At 38.8% G+C, this 21,531-nt stretch overlaps 1 protein-coding gene across 1 annotated transcript; it reads right to left on the bottom strand.

The window, feature by feature from the left end:
- Position 1: 1 nt before the first annotated feature.
- Positions 2-9,562, bottom strand: LOC126972908 (ankyrin repeat domain-containing protein 13D-like; the record flags this gene model as incomplete). The annotated part of the gene is made up of 6 exons (XM_050820010.1): positions 9,536-9,562; positions 8,473-8,654; positions 4,797-4,914; positions 3,780-4,036; positions 1,499-1,629; positions 2-59 (listed from the first exon to the last, which is right to left on the bottom strand). Coding segments are annotated over exons 1-6 (765 nt in total), but the record flags the coding sequence as incomplete, so codon positions are not given.
- Between the last annotated feature and the right edge of the window lie 11,969 nt (positions 9,563-21,531).

Below are 21,531 nucleotides of genomic sequence, written 5' to 3'. Positions count from 1 at the left end.
GGCCCGCAAGCGGCGGACTGCCGGCCGCGCGCGCAATCGCCAGGGACTCCTCTATCGCTCTACACACACCACACACGTACTAGCGCTAGCACTTACAAACAAATACAGTGCATATAATATATAATAGACGTAGGGACGCATTGCGACCCGAAACGAATTTGGAATTGTTGGATAATTATTGATAATCACATTTTTTTCCCAAATTATACGTCCAAATTTGTAAATATTTCCTTTACATTATTACTTATTAAAGATATGGAACTAATAAGAATGCTGGGAGAGTTTCTTGCGCCGCTTCTTCTCTCTCAGAGCGCCATTTGTTTCCGCAGCGGTAGTAGTATCTAGTAGTATAAGAAATGACATCAAAAAGAATTCTAAAGGAATCAATTTTGAGAAAATAAATGCCTTTTATGCCTTTTTATGCCTTTTAATAATCAAAGAAAATATTTAAAAAACCACATTTTATATGATACATTTTTAGATATCCCATTTTATATATTATTTCATACGAAAGCCAAAAGTCCAAAGAATTGCTGGTCGTCATCCAAACCCAAAATCCCATCAGCTGGAACTGCTCCCTGGGATCATTTCCTTTCAATTTATTGGTACGTATTTCGACATATGTATGTAATAAATCAACTCATTCAAATAAACTAAGTAAGTAAGACACCATTTACAAACCTCACTGTTATTTACCCAAATTGAAAAATTACATTTCTGTGTCTTTTTCAAATATTGGATTTCTTGTGGCCATTAATATTTCTATCAAATATTACATTTAAATCATATTTCATAGTAATTTATTACATTACAATCATTGACGTATAATAAACAACTAAACTCAAAATCTCACAAAAAAATTGTCTGAAGCAAGAGTTCGTATGGTTTTGTTTCGACCGCGCTTTGAATACAACGCCACGCAATGAAGTGTTCAGCAAAAATGTTTCCAAATAACAGCATATCCAATCTTAGAAAACTTGATTCAGATAATTCCCCCTTTAAATTCACAAAATTGTGTAATTAACCTGACGTATTTAATAATTTTGCTAAATATGTAATTACATTTTAATTACTTAAATAAAATGTTCTTGCCTCCTGTTCGCGTATGGACGTGACGTGGTGTTTATACTTCTAATGAGCGTATACAATAGGCTTTGAACATTACTGCCGTGCAATAAGGTGTTGATTTGAATGAATGTTGTAATGTCATCTGTATAAGTTAATGTATACAACGCCAGACCGTTTTGATGACCATTTAATAGGCGATTGGGAGTCCAGCTAACATTACAATAAAACCATTTGTAACGAACTACATACAATAAGGCAACAACAGTTGTTTAGAATGTACAACTAAATATGTACTCAAGCGTTGATAGGCTACATCTATACTAGTATCATTGGAGTAGTGATTCTGTGGTAAGAGTTAACACAGTGTCAGTGCGTAAATGATTTATGTATGAAAAAACTGTTGAATTGTATCGTAATATCGGTGACATACCTCTGCAACATGGTCTGCTCGTGACGCAGCAGGTCAGCGTCGCGGGGCGCGGCTGCCGGCGCGGGGCTGGAGGGGCGCGGGGAGGGCGCCGGAGAGGGCCGTGCGCCGCGTAGCGCCTCCCACACGTCCACCTAAACCAACCACATTGACAATAATATACTACACTATACTATACTATACTATATACGAGTATACTACTTATAGTCGTAAATGAGGAGATCCATAGGAGAACGAAAATTACCGACATAGTCCAAATGATTGCGAAACTGAAATGGCAGTGGGCAGCGCACATTGTTCGACGGAGAGATGGCCGTTGGGGCAGTAAAGTCCTCTAATGACGACCACGTACCGGAAGACGCAGTGTTGGTAGGCCCCCCACAAGATGGACCGAGGATCTGGTCAAGATCGCCGGAATAGATGAGGGCAGCGCAGGACCGATCGTCGTGGAAATCTTTGAGGGAAGCCATTGTCCAGCAGTGGACGCCTTCCGGCTGATGACGGTGATGATGATAGTCAGAAATATAATTCGAGATCAAAAATATAAACAATGGTTTTGCCAACTAAAAATAATAACCTTTTCCATTGTGCGTGTTGAAATATACTAAAATATCATTTTAAAATTATAAGTGTGGTAAAAATACATAAAAACAAATATTGCACACCGTTTACTCTTTGTAAAATAGCACAAAATACAACCAAAAATTCAAATGTAAATTAATTGTACAAACTTTGTTTTGACACTGGCAATATGATAGAAGCTCTAAGCGTTTTTCTCGTGTACACAAGAAAAAGGTAAATAATATTACAGAAAATCTTTGCCGTAGTGACAGGTATGACTGGTTGCTAAATTGTTTTATTCATTCGGTTTCTGACTTCATTGTGATTGAATATGCTCTTCATGCTTTCCCGTTGTAGTTGTTAAGTTTTCTTTATTATGGTTATCAATTTTGTTTTATTTTATTGTTGTCATAACAAAATGAATCATAGATGCTGATCCAGCTTCGACCGCCGAAAAAGAGACGTTTTCAACAATTTCTGTGTCTGAAAAGATTTTGATAATGAATGCCTATAAGCAAATCTACAAAAGTTGGCCAAAACATCAGTGTTGGTCTTTAGTATTTATCTTCAGCTGAACGGGTTGATTCCAGCGGCCGAATTCCACCACTGGACATTACGTCCAAAGTACCATCCGCATCACGTTCACGTCTGGCATTCCACAACCGCGCGTTTTGCTAGAAATTTCTTGCCTCGCACAGCCACTTGGTGAATTTGCGGTTTTTCCGAACAGATACGACTTAGGAACTTTTAAGAAAAAGGCATAGTCCCACCCTAAAGGCCGGCAGCGCAATTTTTGATATATCTGTTGTTGCGAATGTCCATGGGCGGTTGCCTCACCTCTACCCATCCCGTGTGCCTTTTGCCCGTTTGCCCAGTATTATATAAACAAAAAATGTTTTGTTTTTATTAAAGTCTTGTTGTATTTTGTGAATACTCATGTATACACTTTAAAAGATGCAACACGTCGAACGTCAGTTATAAGTTATTAATTACTAAATGCTTAGTGTAAGATCGATAGTATATCTATTATTAAAATAAAAATAATTGGCATAACATATTATAGAAGTTCAATGGCACTTCCATTTGTTTAACTATCCGGTAACCGTATATGGACAAGAACCACAGTCGTTCTGGATTTAGCTAAGTGTTTTAGGTTATTATAGCATAAATGATTTTCTTAATGACACCACGGACTGGGATTAAAGCAAACACCCTCAGGCTCTTTAATTATAAATGTTACAGAGTTAAATGTAAAAGTAAAGGCCATTTATGAGCCTACACAAGTAAAAAATCAACTAAAAATTACAATGCTTTCCACTTAAGAGTAGGTACTACATTAGTTAGTAAGTCTTTTGTTGGGCGATGTATATGCTTCTACAATATGATCCCCGAAAATGTACAAAACAAATGTGTTACGAAATTTAAAAGAATTGTTAAAAAACGTTTGTGTGGCAAAGGTTATTACAGCATAAACGATTTTCTTAATGACACCACGAACTGGGAATAAAGCGAACACCCTCAGGCTCTTTAATTATAAATGGTTTTTGTACGATATTACATTGTAATCCATATTTTATATAAAAAAAAAGCCCGCTGAGTTTATTGCGCCCATTCTTCTCAGGTCTGAGGTAGTCTCTTTTGAATGGGTGGTAAATTTTGACGTTCAATAAGTGATTATAAATCCTATTTTGAATAAAAATATTTGAATTTGAGTTTGAGTTACCTGGTCGCACTGGGTGCCGGGCTCCATGAGGCTCTGTCGCACGGCGAAGTGCATCAGCTCCTCGTCGTCGGGGTCGTCGTGGTCGCCAGGGCCACCAGTCTCTCGGTAGCCGCTCCCCACCCGGAAGCAGTCGTCGTCGACGAGACACGACAGGCGCTCGGCCTCCTGGAGGGTGGCCACGCCCGCCACGGGACTCGTCGTGCCGAAGATGTTCATGAACGTGATGCGCGCGTTCAACACGTGGAACAACGGGATCTCTGCAAGATACGTTCAAACAGCTTGTTAACTCACCTCACTTGGATTATACAGCGTGGCGCTATAATAGCGACATTAAATAAACACATGGTTAGAACTACTTAACTGAGGCTCATTTGAACAGGATGCCGGCTTGATTATAGGTACCACAATGACGCCTATTTCTGTAGTGAAGCAGTAATGTGTAAGCATGACTGTGTTTCGGTCTGAAGGGCGCCGTAGCTAGTGAAATTACTGGGAAAATGAGACTTAACATCTTATGTCTCAAGGTGACTAGCGCAGGTAAGTAGTGCCGCTCAGAATTTTTGGGCTTTTCAAGAATCCTGAGCGACACTGCATTGTAATGGGAAGTGTGTATCAATTACTATCACCTAAACGTCTTGCTCGTCTCGTCCCGTATTATCATAAAATAAAATTAAAAAAGACTGTAATCATAATAAAAAATATTCACAAATAAAATAAAATACACCTAAAAAATCAATTTTCCATAATATCATTTCGGAACGTCCTGTAAGTAATCTAGTAGCTGTGAACATTGACACCTACTTCGTGCCGCGACCACGTAATTATGATTACAATTTTGTTTCCTAAATATATGATTTGTTTGTTTGAAAATTTCTAAATTTCAGTTATTTATATTAAAATTTAGAAGTATCAAATGTTCGGCCGAAGTTCGTATTCGATTCAAACCACATTCGGCCCATCACTAGTAATTATTAAAGTTAATCTTAAGCATCATTTTAATGGTTTACAGAACCGGACCTATTTTCACTGGGAATCCAGCAGGCAGCTGCATCTGCACGAAGTCCTTTAGCTTGGTGAAGTGCGGCGACGATAAGGTCGCCATCAACTCAAGAATTGGCATTATCTGCTCTTGAAGCTGCAAAACAACACACACTTGGTTAGAACTGACGTTACAATATCAAGCGGAAAGGAGACCTATTCAAATCTAATCAATTATTGAATATTAAATTAGATCAAATCAAAGTCAAGGAAATAAAACTTATAAATGTCATAAGATTTTTTTTCTTTTTAAATTTACCGCCATTTCGGTTATTTCATTTAAAAAAAAATGATAAGAAGTTGCAAAAAACTCAAATCCACTTTTTTTAAATCATTCAGTCAGCCTTTTCCTTTCCCTATAAAATGCGGATCCGTAGCGATACCAGATATCACAGATAATGATCACGCTTGTCACGCACACTAAAATGTAAAACTGGACCTGTTTTCATCGGTTGTCTAGCAAGAGGCTCAATCTAGACGAATTAATTATCTAATCTAAATTTTTATATTTACCAAACAAAACAGGGTATTTAGCCAATTTTGTGAAAATATTTCACTTTGAGTACTCGAGTGAGGCTTAGTAAGCCTATAGGGATAAATCCTGAATAAATACTAGTCAACTTAGGTCCTATAATCGAAGTGCAACAAAAACAGGCGCGATTTAAGTGGCATCGTAAGTCCTATATTGAGTAAAAAAAGGCAACAGCAGATACTTACTGATAGAGATTGCAGTCAGGATAAACGGATCCGGTAATTCAGCGAATCCGGCATCATTAAACGTTTAACGGATCTGGTACCAATATACCGGATCCGGCGACCAGATCAGGTGCTAGCAATTTTTGGCAAAATAATAGACCTTTGACATTACAGGAAGAATTACAATTACAAATCCAGCAAGAAACCACGCATACATACTAAAAATGTGAAAGTTTTTGATAAAATACTAAGAAAAGAATCAACCTTTGAAAGTGACGGAGTTCGAGGAGAATACTTGTCTGCTATTCACGATTATTTACTTACAATAAAGCCTACAAGTGTAGAAGCTGAAAGGGCCTTTTCTGCCGCAGGTTATATTTTCAGCTCTATTAGAAGTGGACTTACAGATGACACAATTAACACTATTTGTTTTCTACGAACCTTTTTTTACAATCAAAATTGATTTTCTTATTATACACAATGAATATGTACTATACAATGCCCTGTACTTTCTCCGGTGCATAAAAAGAATAAGGGATGCCCAGGCCTATGGGTGTCGTAAGAGGCGACTAATGAGTTTTACTATAGCTACTACTCTTTAGTTTGATCAACTTACGATAAATAATTATTTTATGATGAATTTTTAGTAATAATTGTCTTAGTATTTTTTTTTATGGAATAGGAGAACAAACGAGCGTATTATTATTTAGCGTACCTATTGTTAAGTGATCACCGCCGCCCACAATCTCTTGCAACACCAGAGGAATCACAGGAACATTGCCGGCCTCTAAGGAAGGTGTACGCGCTGTTTTTGAAGGTACCCATGTCGTATCGTCCTGGCCTTGGTCATGCGCGGTTCTGTGCCCTCCCCAGAATACGAAGGGCAGCCCGAGCTAGAGTTCTCGGGGAGGGATTCTCCGACTGGTAGAGCCGGTACCCTCCTGGGGTAATATCTCTTTAAGGACCGCTTTCATAATCTTTGTTGGGAAGAGGGGGGGGGGGGGCATGGGGGGTGACCACAGGTCCTCGACACTAACCCATGGCAAACATAGCGGCACTAGGTCGCTGCTTCACTCCGGTATTCTGTGCGAGTGTGGTAATTAACTGTGCTGCAGAAGAGGGCTATTCGCGCTATTTATAACCTAGGTCCTAGAGAATCATTGAGAGCAAAATTCAAAGAAATTAACATCTTGACTGTTGCTTCTCAATATATTATTGATAATGTAATGTATGTTCATACGCACATAAGTGAATTTGCCAAAAACTGTCATAACCATAATGTTAACACCAGGAACAGACATAAACTGATGATGCCTACTACTCGGCTTAGTCGAGTTAGTAAGTCTTTTGTGGGGCGATGTATGTATATATATATATGCTTTTACAACAAGATCCCAGAAAATGTTCAAAACAAAAGTATTACGTTATTCAAAAGAATTGTTAAAAAACGTTTGTGTGGTAAAGGTTACTATAACATAAATGACGTTCTTAATGATACCACAGATTGAGAATGGAGCGACCGCCCTCAGGCTATTAAATAATAAGTTTAATTGTACAATGTTACTTTGTGAGTTTGTTGCGCCCATTCTTCTCAGGCCTGAGGCATTCACTTTGGAATGGGTGGTAGTTTTTTTTTTACTTTCAATAAGTGCTTTCACATCCTATTTTGAATAAAAATATTTGAATTTGAATTTCATTTTGAATATGAGGAAAATAAAACTAGTTGTTTATCTAAGCACAGATTAGTATCCCGCCAATTTATGTCGACTTTTTAAATTCCAAATATGGAACTTACCGCGTAATTGTTGCGGCTAATTCCGCTCAAAGAAGTTTGCGCTAAGTTCACACTGGCTGTTTAGAAAGTCACATGGCATTTCTTTTGATTAGTTTTTTTTACATAAAACTCTTCATAGCTGATGACCTTGACTATTATAACAGCAGTTCTATTTTCAAAGTTTATTCCGGCCCTTGGGTGGGAAGTAATTTGTATGAGTTTTTCCCTCTCTACGGAGGGAAGCAGCATTTTCCACCCAATAATCAGATCAAAACAACATTACTTTCCGAGTATGAGAAATGAAAATTATATTAAATTTTATATTAAGTTACTAAAATCATTTATCTATCTGTGAAAGTGAAATCTAGACGTACCTACTTATAATATCGTTAAAATTTTATTAGTTACCTACACTACTAGATTTTAATTGTTTGCTTTTTTGTCTAATCTTAAATTCTAATCCAATATGAAATAAGGTTCACTTTATATAGAGTATGTTTTTTATTTATAAAATATCGATATTAAATATGTGTTTTCACTCGATTAACTTAGTAACAGTTCATTTTGAACCGAAAAGTGAAAATTATCCTGATTTGATCAATCCGGCCTGATCCTGCCGGAACGATGGGAACCCGGACGGATCCGGCCGGACTGAAAATGACGCCGGATTGCAATCCCTACTTACTGAACAACCTTAAAATAAAATATGCTTTTTCATATGACTAAATTATATTTTCTGTATGGTATTGGGTATTTTTATTTCATTTTACTTTTGATTGTATTACACTGTAAAATAATATCGTAGGTATTTTAAATTCAAAATTGTAAGCCTAATGCGCTTTGTAACTAAAACATTAATTAAAAAAAATATTATATGGCCATAAAAGTCCTATAATTATTCTGACAGTTGACAGTTGGTTGACCCTAGAGTTAGAGCGAGCAACCTTCTGGATGCGGTGTTATGCCACAGAGATACTGGTTACACCTAGAAAGTCACAAACCAAAACGTTTTCACAATAAATGTAAAAAAGAATAGCGTATAAATGTTGGGACTGCTACGAGGTCACAGAATGGCTCAAGCGGAATATCGGCGCTGGACATGCATAATACTAAGTGGTTTTTAGCTGCAAATAAACTATTTTATTATTATTATTAAATCGATAGCACAGACTGTTACACTGGTACCTGTAAGGGATAGTCTTCGCAAAGCCAGAGCGTGCCCCGGAATTTTTGCACCTTCGTGGTGACTTCCCGGGGACGCCCCACTTCCGGCTCGTCCACATCCGCGCAGAAGTAGTCCTGCCACCGCACTGCGCCCGGGCCTGTCTCCGTGTACGCTCCACCTTCATCCTGACCTTCGGTCTCGCCTGCTGGTACAAATTCATTTTAATATCTATGGATCGACATATGTTAAGTGATACATTTACCTGAAGGGCGCCGTAGCTAGTAACTATAAATTACTGGGCAAATAAGACTTAACATCTTATGTCTCAAGGTGACTAGCGCAATTGTTACCGCTCAGAAGTTTTGAGTTTCTGCAGGAATCCTGAGCACTGCATTGTAATGTGGGCAGGGCGTATTAATTACCACCAGATTAACGTCCTGCTCGGCTCGTCCCCTGCTGTCATAAAAAAAATATAATGACGCACAAAATATTGTCAAAAACTACTTTACTTCATAAACAACCGCACTAGTGCTGTAATGGTAAAGATAACAGCACGCGATAAATGCTTATGAAATCAGTGATATTTATTGCTTCAATATTTTCTTTCGTTTTAATTTTAATTTTGTATGCTATATGGCCAATGTATTCTTATAATTAACAATTAAAGATTAATACGTGTACTCAACGAAAGCTGTTTGATATTTAAATATTTTTATTCAAAATAAGATATAATATCACTTATTGAAAGTCAAAAATCCACCATTTGCAAAAGTAAAGCAGGCGTTTTTTATGAAAAATATGAATTACAATGTAATATCATACAATCAACATTTATAATTAAGCTAATTCCTGTTCCTGGGTGATGGTGGTTAATGGCGTTAATTTGTAGATAAAAAAATTAAGTTTGTTTCCCAACAATACAGAAATAATATAATAGCCACATCGCTAGGTACATATTTAAAGTTTCGTGTTTGTTAACACAAAATATGATTTATAAACAGATTAGGGGCGTGGCTTAACCGGTTTTTTAATTAAAACATCTAAATCAATTAAAATAAAAAAAAACATCTAAAACAAGTTTACCGCGAGAAATGGATAACATCACCGCGTTCGCCTGTGGAGAGGGAAATGAACGCATAATTAGGTAGCGTTCACTGAATGAAGACGCACCTATCATTCGAAGCTAGCGATAATTAGTTTTTTATACAACTGATAACAGAAAGACCGGTTGTTTCGGATATTACATATCAGTAGATCATAAAAATAAATACAAAAAGCAGGATGCACTTCGTTGGAACTCAATTTGAAATTAAACAAAAACAGATGCAGCGGACGGAATGTTTTGCTAACGTGTTTTGTTAAAAAATTGGCGCAGCAGACTCGGCTTTATAATCTACACCAATGCTTTAAATCCTCTATTAAAGATTTTAAAACAGTTAAGTTATTGCCAACATTAAAACACCCAATGTCCTAATAACCATTACATCATCCAAACGAGTGTTGTAATGAAATTCAGTTTACAACACTCTTTTGGGTGATGTAATGGTTACTAAGACTGGCTTTTTTAATATTAGCAGTAAGCGAACTGTTTCAAAATCTTTAATAGAGGATTCATATTATGGGTGTGGATAAAGTTTTGTATACAACTGTTTATAATTAGGTATTAAAACACTCATGTAATATTATTACTAGTATAAATCAACATTCGTGTTTTAATACCCCTTATTACACAACAGTTGCATAAATAACTATATTATAATTAACAAGCTAACTTCAAACGTTGTTTCTAGTGTTTGACCGTTTTTTCTTAGACCTTTATTAAGCAGACAGCCACGACCACGAAAAAGTCATTTCTTTTTTCGGGTTACTATAATATAGATAAGACACTCTACGTGGCTTTTTATTGGTAAGAAAAAATTTAAAATCGTTTCAGTAAATCCAGAGATTCAAATTATTAGAAAGTATTTTATTTATTTGTCAACATTTCAATGTTTTTATATTGTTTGCTATTCGTAAAGTATCATTCTATACGTGTCTTCTAAACACAAAAAAAATAACCCTTTAAAACTATTGCAATACATACAATACATAAATTTATATTAAGGACACAACAAATATTTGTCCAAATAATGTAGTGTAAAAGTCAAAAATCATCTACTTTAAATACTAGATGTGATAAAAGCGCTTACTATCAAATGTGCGTTAGAAATAAATTAATAATTTTTTTTATATTTATGGTTCACTTTTTTGTAGGATTATTTAAGATAAACATTTTCATTAAACATCATTTGGAATACCTGTGATTTTTGAGGAGCAAGAATGAACAGCTTGCAGATTGCAGATTTCTTTTCTACTTACTTCACACATCTTTTATGTTTTGTATAATTCACACTATAGTATTATAAATTATAGCCTATGTGTTATTCTGGGGTGTAAGCTATAATATTGTAAAGTTTCATCAAAATCTATTCAGTCGTTTTTGCGTTAAAGAAGTACAAACATACATCCACACATAGAAACTTTCACATTTATAATATTAGTAGGATAGTGGGGTGTTAGCGTACCGTCGGGCGAGGCGGCGGGTTCGCAGTCGTCGGAAGAGGGGGGAGATGTTGGCGACGGGGCGGGGTCTGGCGCGGGCGCCGCCGCCAGCAGGGGCGCCAGCGGGGACGCCAGCGGGCGGCGCGGGGCGCGGGCCTGGCGCGGCACGTGCTCCCAGCGGGCGCGGGACACCACCTGCACGTCGTTGGCGGTGAACACCTTGCACTCGTACCCGCTCACGCTCTCCGTCTTGTCCTGCCGCCAGCCCCAGATGCCACTCTTACTCCTGCACGTGCGCAAATAAATTCAAATTTCTATATTGGTCCCAAAAGTTATATTAATAGTTATTTGTTCAACAAGTGAGCAAAGTTATTTTTTGCTGCGAGTGCTGACTTTAAATCACGAATTGGCGAAGTAGTCTAGAATTGAATAACGAGCGTAGCGACTGATTCTAATATAGATTACTGAGGTAGTGAGTGATTTAAAGAAACTAGACAAAAAAAATTTGCTCTCGTGTGAAACACACAACTTTTCACCTCGACTATCGAGAAAAGTGTTATAGGTTATAGTAAGAGAAACAAGATAATAAATTTTTGTGACAATGAGATACTACGCTAGACTAAAATGAGTTTCGGAACGCACCGGATTGCACTGTTTATTTTTTTAACGCGGAGTAATTCCCGGTAGTATGGTCACGAGGGGTTCGAAATTTAAAATCACTTTGTCTCATGCTCACAGCAAAAAGCATTTTTGCTGCGAGTTTTCAGGTAACAATAGCGCCGTTTTCGTGCTGGAGAGGTGAAAATGATATTATAATCGGTTGGGAACTTCTTTTAGGTGACAAAACAATTAATTATTTATTTCTCTTTAGTTTCAATTAGTATTGCATAAACACTATTTCTATGTACCTAACATTGAATACCTCAAAATTTTACATAGTAAGATGTGGATCTGACTACAATTTTATTAGACTTATATGTTAATTCTTTATGCTTTTCTAATAAAAAAACCTGTCTCAGAAGATCCCGCTCTTCCGTTCTATAATCATTAACAGCCGTTCCCAATATACTATCTACAGATAGAGATAAATTACTTCCTTCAGCTATCAATAATCTGAAGCTGTGATAAGAATGACTTATGTCATTCTTATCACAGCTTCACATTATTGACATCACATTTCCATACAAACTTCTATCGCTGGTTACCTATACGTCGTCCCATTGACAGACAGCGTGTACGGATAAGGTGAGTTACCGACGATAAGTTTAGTGGTGAGAGAAAAGTCAACAATAGTTACGATTTTTATCTAAAGTAAGAGATAGACTGAATATTGGGAACGGCCTTCAGTAGGTACCTGCTTAACACTAATGAGTTGTGTGTGTGTGTGTGTGTGTGTGTGTGCGTGTGTGCGTTTGTGTGTGTGTGTGTGCGCGTTTGTGTGAGTGTGTATTTGTATGTTTATTCGCTACTATAATGTGTAATAAGTATTAGAAATAAATAAAGAATAAAGTTCTTAAGAATTTACTGCCTATTTTTTTTTTTGTTAGAAATATAAAGAGTTAGTGGAGTGATAAATTAATACTATAGAGTAGGCAGATATCAACTACTTTTTTTTTTGTTATTTAAATTCTTAAAAGCGCATCCATCTCCTCATATATTTTGGTAATTATCCATATTGTTACAACTTCTTTACAGTATATAATAATGTTTCGGATATATATATAAATTACATAGTTATTAACAATGTTGTAAAGTCGTGTACAAACAATTGTTTGGGATAACCTTACATTTACATATTTATCTGGAGGAAAAAAAACAGAACATTAATTATCTAAAATATAGGTACATATAATATTGACACACTTTTTACACAAATTATCTTGCCCCAAGTTAAGCATATATAGCCTGTGTTATGGGTTACAAGACAATGATATATTTAATACAATATACTTACTTAAACATACATAAAGTCATATAAACATACATAAATACATTTAAACATCTATGACTCGGAAATAAACATCCATATTCATCATATAAATGCTTGCACCTACCGGGATTCGAACCCCGGACCTCTAGCTTAGTAGATAGGATCTCTAACCACTCGGCTATACAGGTCGTCATATAAGTGGCTAATAATATATTTTGCTAAAACAATAATTGTTCCTCAGAAATTTCTCACTAAAATTTAAAGTTTCTAATGTGACAATGACAGTTTAATTAACTAACGATTACTGAAAAAGAACATAAAAAAAGAAGACTAATGTATGAGCTTCATTATTGATCATATATTGCAGTAATTCTCTTGTTAACTATATTTTTAAATTGTGCTAATTTAATTATATTAACATACTATCTGACCCAGAAAACGTTGTATTGCCGATATTAAATTCGCGACACAAAAGTAACTGTTGATCGTAGATGGGTGAAAATTTGAAGTTGTATGTTTTTGAAATTTAAAATAAATGTCAAGAAAATAAAAAAAATAAATTTAAGGGGGTAAATTTAGGGAGTTGAAAAATAGATGTTGTCCGATTCTCAGACCTACCCAATATGCACTCAAATTTCATGAGAATCGGTCAAGCCGTTTCGGAGGAGTTCAAAGTTTAACACCATGACACGAGAATTTTATATATTAGATAAATCAATATGAACACAGACAGTTGCTCAGTTTATCCAGTGGGAGGCTCCTTTATACAAGATTCCGGCTAGATTATGGGTACCACTTCGGCGCCTATTTCTGCCGTGAAGCAGTTATGTGTAAACATTAATGTGTTTCGGTGTGAAGGGCGCCGTAGCTACTGTGCAAAAGAGACTTAACATCTTACGTCTCAAGGTGACGAGCGCAATTGTAGTGCTGCTCAGAATTTTTGGGTTTTTCAAGAATCCCTCGCGGCACTGCATAGTAATGGGCAGGGTGTATCAATTACCATCACCTGAACGTCGTGCTCGTCTCGTCCCTTATTTTCATAAAAAAATTACAAAGATTTTTTTGAATGAATTCCTAAGTCTATTAATTGAAGCGCGGAAAACCAGCATTGCCAGAATTTTTATGTGACTAGGAGGACAAGCAACCACACATATTAGCATCTCCTATGTGTTGCAACACTAGAGGAAACATACTTGCCTTGCCTGATTTTAGGCAACGACGTTCTATACATATATTAGGACATATCATTCGCAGTCTAATAGCGTAACAGCAAAAATGTGCTCAAACACAATGTAAGCACACTTTTCTCCTTAGTTGTGTGTAACTGTCAGTCGCTGTCCAAATCGGGTTCTAAATTCAACATATGATCCTTAACTGAATGATTGTTTTACATTGTTGCTTATTGACCAACAATATTTTAAACAACTGGAGTAAATGCGGCAATGGATTGAGATTTGAGACATGTTCCATATTTCGCCGTTTTTTATACGAAGTGATTTGTCTACATGTATAGAACGTCATTGGGTTTAGATATATTTATGCGCTTTTTTAAAGGTATACCCATGTAGAAACGACCTAGCAACATGGCACAAGAAAGATCTTTATTATGTTGTTGGTTGGGAAAAGAGTATTTTTTTTTATGAAATAGGAGGATAAACGAGCGTACGGGCCACCTGTTGTTAAGTGATCACCGCCGCACACAATTTCTTGCAACACCAGAGGAATCACAGGAGCGTTACCGAAATTTTAAGAAGGTGTACGCGCCTTTTTTGTAGGTATCCATGTCGTATCGTCCTGAAAACACTGCACAAGGAAGTTCACTCCACAGCTTTGTAGTACGTGGAAGATAGCTCCTTGAAAACCGCACTGTGGAGGACCGCCACACATCCAGATGGTGGGGATGATATTCTAACTTGTGGCGTGTCGTGCGAGGATGTAATTCGGCGGCAGGAATCAGGTTAAACAGCTCTTCGTAACACTCCCCGTGATAAATGCGGTAGAAGACACACAATGAAGCGACGTCTCTACGCAACGCAACTTTCATGCACTATCGTTAGGGCAATACACTGCCAACGATGACGTTAGAGAGGTCCCTTTCTTCCGCCGCCGGCACTCGTAAACTTTCCAAAGCGAATTCTAGCTAAGGAAGATATTTGCACACACTCCGACAATCTAAAAATAATATAAAGTATTATTTTTCCACTACGTATACTGTTTGACTAAGATCTTACCAAAATCAAATGGTTAGCTCAATGATGAGTTTCAATGTTAGTTATAGGATTCAAATGATTCGCTTTTTACCTACACTGAGTTCTTGGGTGGTTGATGGGGGTAATTTGTAGATAAATCAAATTAAACAATTATTGTCAGTTAGTGCGCTGGTGACAATTACATAATATAATGAGTCGACCGACCGTCCGAGTTCAACACTCAAGGCAATCCTTCACGAGATTCCGTGCAATAATTGAAATAGAATTACGGTACTGGGGATCTATTAAAATTATTTTTCACCTTTCGAAGCTAATCTTGTCGGTGTCCAGGTAGTTGATGTGTATCGGCCGACGCAGCCGGTGCCGGATGTACCGCGCGCGCGGCGCAGTCTGCTCGTCAACATCCGCAGCCCGTGCGTAATACTCGCGCCACCTGGTGCCCTTCAGGTGATCTACCTCCAGCAACTCAGCGCCGTTCTCTATTAACAATGTTATTTTTTAATCATTTTAATTATTTATTTCTCTTAAAAACATAGGTTCACAGCAACTAAAAAAGCGAGTACACCTTCCTTAAAGGCCGGCAACGCTCTTGTGATTCCTCTGGTGTTGCAAAAGAATGTGGGCGGCGATGATCACTTAACACCAGGTGTGGCCGGAGTCACCTTTTAGGAAAATAATGCCTGTACCAGGTGTCTCCGCTCTTCCTTTTCAGCAATGTGCTATTTTTAACAAAAGTTTTATTGACATAATAGTGAAATAATAATAAAGTTATGAAATGAATAAAAATTTACAATTTAAATATTTGGAAAGTTATTTTTGAACACCTTAACAATACAGGGATATAGATTTATAATTACAATTTTTAATTCTTAAAGATTTTTTAAATTATTAACTTAAATGATAAATGTATGTAAATGCGTGAGTGTGTGTGTGCGTGCGATACTGTGTGTGTTTGTGAGTGTTGGGTGCATGTGTGTATATGTTATGTGCGTGTGGAATATTTTCTGTCTGATCTATGTAAAATGTTAGTTTAGCTATATATGATGATGTGACTTCACGATCAAGACATTAGTATATTACCTAATTGTAGGAGATATGGTCAATGTGCACTTGCCCAATCATATTGACACAAAATGATAAGTGTCAGTAGGTGACTACTACTTGGCTGCAGAAGAAATCGCCGCAGTGGTCATCTAGCCAATATTCTATGCTAGTCTCCCACTGATTAACACAAATATTAAGCTAAAGTCATACTAGGTCTATGTGTGTGTCTAACCTAACCTAACACTCATTATTTGCACAAATAAAATTTGAAAAACAAAATTTTATGAACGATGCGGGACTCGAACCCACGACCTCCGGCGTTCCGTGCCGGTGCTCTTACCAACTGAGCTTACCGTTCGAGTACCGCATCATTATAAAATTCTGTATGCTTTGTTCAACTCTCAGGTTGTGGCTTCATCTACAGGATCTACTTTACAGTTGATAACCTGCTCAGCCAAAATATTTGCATATTAGGAAATTGACTGAAGATGAAGATGTCACTCATTGTTTGAATAATACAAATATGAATTTAATATTTAGGCTTCCTTTCTGCCTGTTCTATCTGTTATATTACGTTACCTGGTCATATTAAGACTTAGTAGAAATGACAAAGTGTACGCTCTTAACTCCAAAGAAGCATAGAAAAAGGGCAACGTGGTCCTACGATGGTCACGGTTTAATGGGAGATGTAGTCATGGATAATATTTTCATGTTAAAATCATTACACTTAACACTTTAATGTCAACTTAAGAAAAAAACTTGTTAATGTAAGTTGCCAAGATGCTGCTAGTTTTATTTTGTAATGTTCTATTTTCCCACGTTGATTGTGTGGGTGTACCTTTGCCATTCCTTGAAGGAAAAATGAAACCACTTACCCATAGATAACTCTAATATATAATAAATACGGCAACTCGAAATTTGTGGTATATGTTTGTTTAATTTTGATTTTATTTAAAATTACCTAGCCTTGAAAAAATATTGTATGCGACACGTTGTATAACTAGGTCAAAAACGCACGCATCCATTGCGATTGTCACCTGCGGCTAACATTGCAACCAACGCCACTCGTGTGTTTCAATCATCATTATACAACTGTTGCATAAAATACTATTATGGCGCATACTAGTATAAGTTACAAGCAACTTTTAGTATTGTAACTGTGGAGATCGCTATTTTGAGCAAAATGATTTCGAGTTGAGATGGTGAGTATTATAATAATCTGAAAGCAGTAAATGCCAGACCCCATTAGAGCATCGCTGCGCTGCGCGTCGCTTCACGTCGCTCGCATTACAACTACGGTAAGCGGCAGCTCGCGTCATTTCCGTACCAGTTTGCGTGCGAGCAACATTACAAGATGAGCGATAGTTACGAGGATTTGGTCATTATTTCTTTATTAGTGCAGCGCCGCGGTAATGCGATCCGGCCTTAAGAGTGCGGTCAGCGAAATGTCAAGTAGAGTGTTGGGTCACCGTTTGCGCTGTACACGTAGGAGCGGTCGCCTCGCTCCCAGTTGCTGCCAGAGAAGCCCAGCAGCGTGGTGTCGAGGCGCACGTTGGCTCCGCGCTTGAACACGCGGTACGTGTCGGAGGGACACAGGCGAGCCACCAGCGGCACCCACGAAGAGAACTCCCACTTCATTTCCACGTAAAAGTCGGGCGCCAGGCTCAGTTTGTCCAACAACTCGGGCACGCCGGCCGCGTGTCGCACGTTTCTCTGCCAGTCGCGCCGCCCGAGCACTAGCGCCAGTAGAGCCGCGTCGCCCCGCGCCGTCGCCTCCTGCACCGCTGACGACATTACGTGCATCATGAACACTTTCACGCATGGTTTTCACTGTATATGTGCATTCAGACGATACACGTACAGTGAAAAGACATTAACTCCATAAAACACGCCACAATTAAGATATCATCCCCACCATTTCAATGCCTCGCGTTCCTCTACAGTGCAGTTTTCAAAAAACTTTCTACAATGAGCTTCCTTGTGCGGTATTTCCAGAATAATACGACATGGGTTTCTTCAAAAAGCTAATACGCTTCTAAACCTCAAATAACGCAAGATCACTGCAGAGTTATATATTATAGTTATATTTTATAATCTGCTGTTATACGAAGTTGAGGCCTTGACCTTGACAAAGGATCTCCTTTGTTGCACTTTTGTGCAGACGACCAGAAACTTACTCTTAATTAAAATTGTATAACTCGTTTAACATTTTTGAAGTGAAGCTTGGTTATCGACGTATGAGAGAAATTTTATAGCAAATCGTCATGATTTTTTTTGTTTTAAGTGCCACAGTAGGTACTGAATGACAACTCACAACTCTGTCATTTAAATTTTATTGCCTAGTCAGGAGTGTAGTGCCTATCCGACGCCAACGTCGCAGACCACCAGCGACCCGACGCGTTTGGCACTACAAGTCAGCAGATTGGGATAGGATGCGTTCCTTTTTTGCATCCTACCCTTGGGGCAAGGTTTGCCTTCTGACGATCCTAGTGCCTGCGCCGTTGCAGTAGCCGATGTGATACTACAGGGCATGGATATTTTTATACCAAGCTCTGTAGTACCGATCGGTGGCAGACCACAGCCCTGGTTCGATGCGTCAGTTAAAGCAGCATCTGACTGCAAAAAATAGGCGTATCGAACTTGGGTTGCGGCGCTGGGTACAAAGGATCCGAACTGCAAAGTTCTTAAGAGGAAATATAATGTGCGTGCCTCCAGATTTTTTAAGCAGCAAATCGCCCGTGCGAAATCGAAGCACGTCGTCAAAATCGGCGAGCAGCTTTCCAGTTACACGACCGTACCACGCAAGTTCTGGTCGTTGTCGAAAGCTGCTCTCGGTAACTTCAACCAGCCGTCCCTGCCGCCGTTGCACATGAGAAATGACACCCTGGCCCATACGGCAAAAGAGAAAGCTGATCTCCTTTGCGCTCTTTTTGCCTCCAACTCGACTCTTGACGACACCGGAAAAACACCGCCGCCTGAAGTACAGTTCAGACAGAAAACTGTTAGGCGAGCTCTGTTTTCGTTGGAAGTCAGGAAGTCGAGCGGGCCGGATGGCATTTCTCCAATCGTGCTTTGAACGTGTGCCCCTGAGTTGACGCCGGTGCTAACGCGTTTATTCCGGCACTCTTATTCCAAAGGTGTAGTCCCTGACTCATGGAAGTCAGCCCTTGTCCATCCGATCCAAAAAAGGGAGACAGTTCGGATCCGGCAAACTACAGGCCTATTGCTATTATCTCCCTGCTCTCCAAAATCATGGAGAGCATAATCAGCCGCCAGCTCTTGGTATATCTAGAAGGTCACCAGTTGATCAACGACCGACAGTACGGCTTTCGCCATGGTCGGTCGGCAGGAGATCTTCTGGTTTACCTAAAACATAGATGGGCGGCGGCTATTGAAAGCAAAGGGGAAGCCTGGCAGTTAGCCTGGATATAGCGAAGGCCTTTGATCGTGTATGGCACAAGGCGCTCCTCTCAAAACTTCCATCCTTTGGGCTTCCCGAGAGCTTGTGCAAGTGGACCTCCAGCTTCCTCACTGGGCGCAGCATACAGGTCGTTGTCGACGGATATTGCTCGAACCCGAAGCCCGTGAATGCTGGAGTGCCCCAAGGCTGTGTGCTATCTCCCACGCTGTTTCTTCTGCATATAAATGATATGTTGGACAACTCCAACATACAGTGCTATGCAGACGACAGCACTGGTGATGCCATATACACGGGCCATGCAGGTCTCTCTCGGGAAATCGTCGACCAGTGCCGGGAGAAACTTGTGTCTTCTATCGAGTCCTCTCTCGAGAAGGTCGCGGAATGGGGTAAATTGAACCTTGTCCAATTTAACCCAATTTGACTCAAGTTTGCGCGTTTACCACAAAAAAAACCCTATTTGTCGTATCACCGCTCTTCGACAACACTTCCCTTAAAGCCTCGCCTAGTATCGGAATACTGGGTCTCAAAATCTCGAGCGATTGCCAATTTCATGGCCATCTGGAGGGCAAAGCCAAATTGGCTTCGAAGAAGCTGGGCGTCATCAATAGAGCACGGCAATACTTCAAGCCGGCCCACATTCTAGCGCTCTACAAAGCGCAGGTCCGGCCACACATGGAGTATTACTGTCATCTCTGGTCTGGCGCACCCCAGTATCAGCTCGATCCATTTGACCGCGTGCAACGCAGAGCAGCTCGAATTATCGGGGACCCATTGCCCTGCGAACGGCTGGATCACTTGGCGTTGCGTAGAGACGTCGCTTCATTGTGTGTCTTCTACCGCATTTATCACGGAGAGTGTACCGAAGAGCTGTTTAACCTGATTCTTGCCGCTGAATTCCACCTTCGCACGACTTGCCACAAGTTAAAATATCATCCCCACCATCTGGATGTGTGGAGGTCCTCCACAGTGCGGTTTTCAAGGAGCTTTATTCCGCGTACTACAATGCTGTGGAATGAGCTTCCTTGTGCGGTGTTTCCGGGACGATACGACATGGGTACCTTCGAAAAATGCGCGTACACCTTCCTTAAAGGCCGGCAACGCTCCTGTGATTCCTTTGGTGTTACAAGAGAATGTGGGCGGTGGTGATCATTTAACACCAGGTGACCCGTACGCTCGTTTGTCCTCCTATTCCATAAAAAAAAAATTAAATCAAATTATTGCGCAAAGAAACAAATATTTAATCACCATTGTTTTCGCATTTTTTTGAAAAGGAGAAAATATTATTTAGGTGTACTTCTCATAGATGGTGTTTACACACATCAGAAGCTGTTACAGTCTACTATTTTTTTGCTAACTGTTTATTTTTTAATAATAATCGAAAATTTAAGCCTCTGCTAAAATATCTAACCTGTCCAGCCATCTTTCTCGCAATTAACATTGGCTCCAGCATCAAGCAGCACCCTCACACAATCAATGTGGCCGATGGTGATTGCCAACATCAATGGAGTGCGGCCACGAGGGTCCTTGAGCTCCAACTGATCATCTGTATACTAACAACAAAGATATGAGTAACCACACCTAATGAATTACATATTTATATCATCAGGAGACAGTATACTAGAAACTCAAAAGCTAATCTCATATGAACACAATTGTGTTACTGCAGTGAAGTGTGTATTACCCATGTGATATCGGTAGAGTTGCCACATAAAATTGGTTCTTAATGATAAAAATATATATTATACATAGATATGAAAAAAAAACAATAGTCTATCAAAAAGCATTATTGTAATGTTCAGGAACTATTTATATCAATATTACAACTATAAATTTTTTCCCCTCTCCTACTTGTGGCCAGTTTGAAAATTCTTTGTACCTTTCTTTTTGCAATCATACTATTTGGTTCTTTGTCGAACAATATTTTGGCTATGCA

The sequence above is a fragment of the Leptidea sinapis genome, chromosome 27, assembly GCF_905404315.1.
Source record: "Leptidea sinapis chromosome 27, ilLepSina1.1, whole genome shotgun sequence".
NCBI lineage: Eukaryota > Metazoa > Arthropoda > Insecta > Lepidoptera > Pieridae > Leptidea > Leptidea sinapis.
This window is presented reverse-complemented; position numbering and strand designations above follow the sequence as displayed.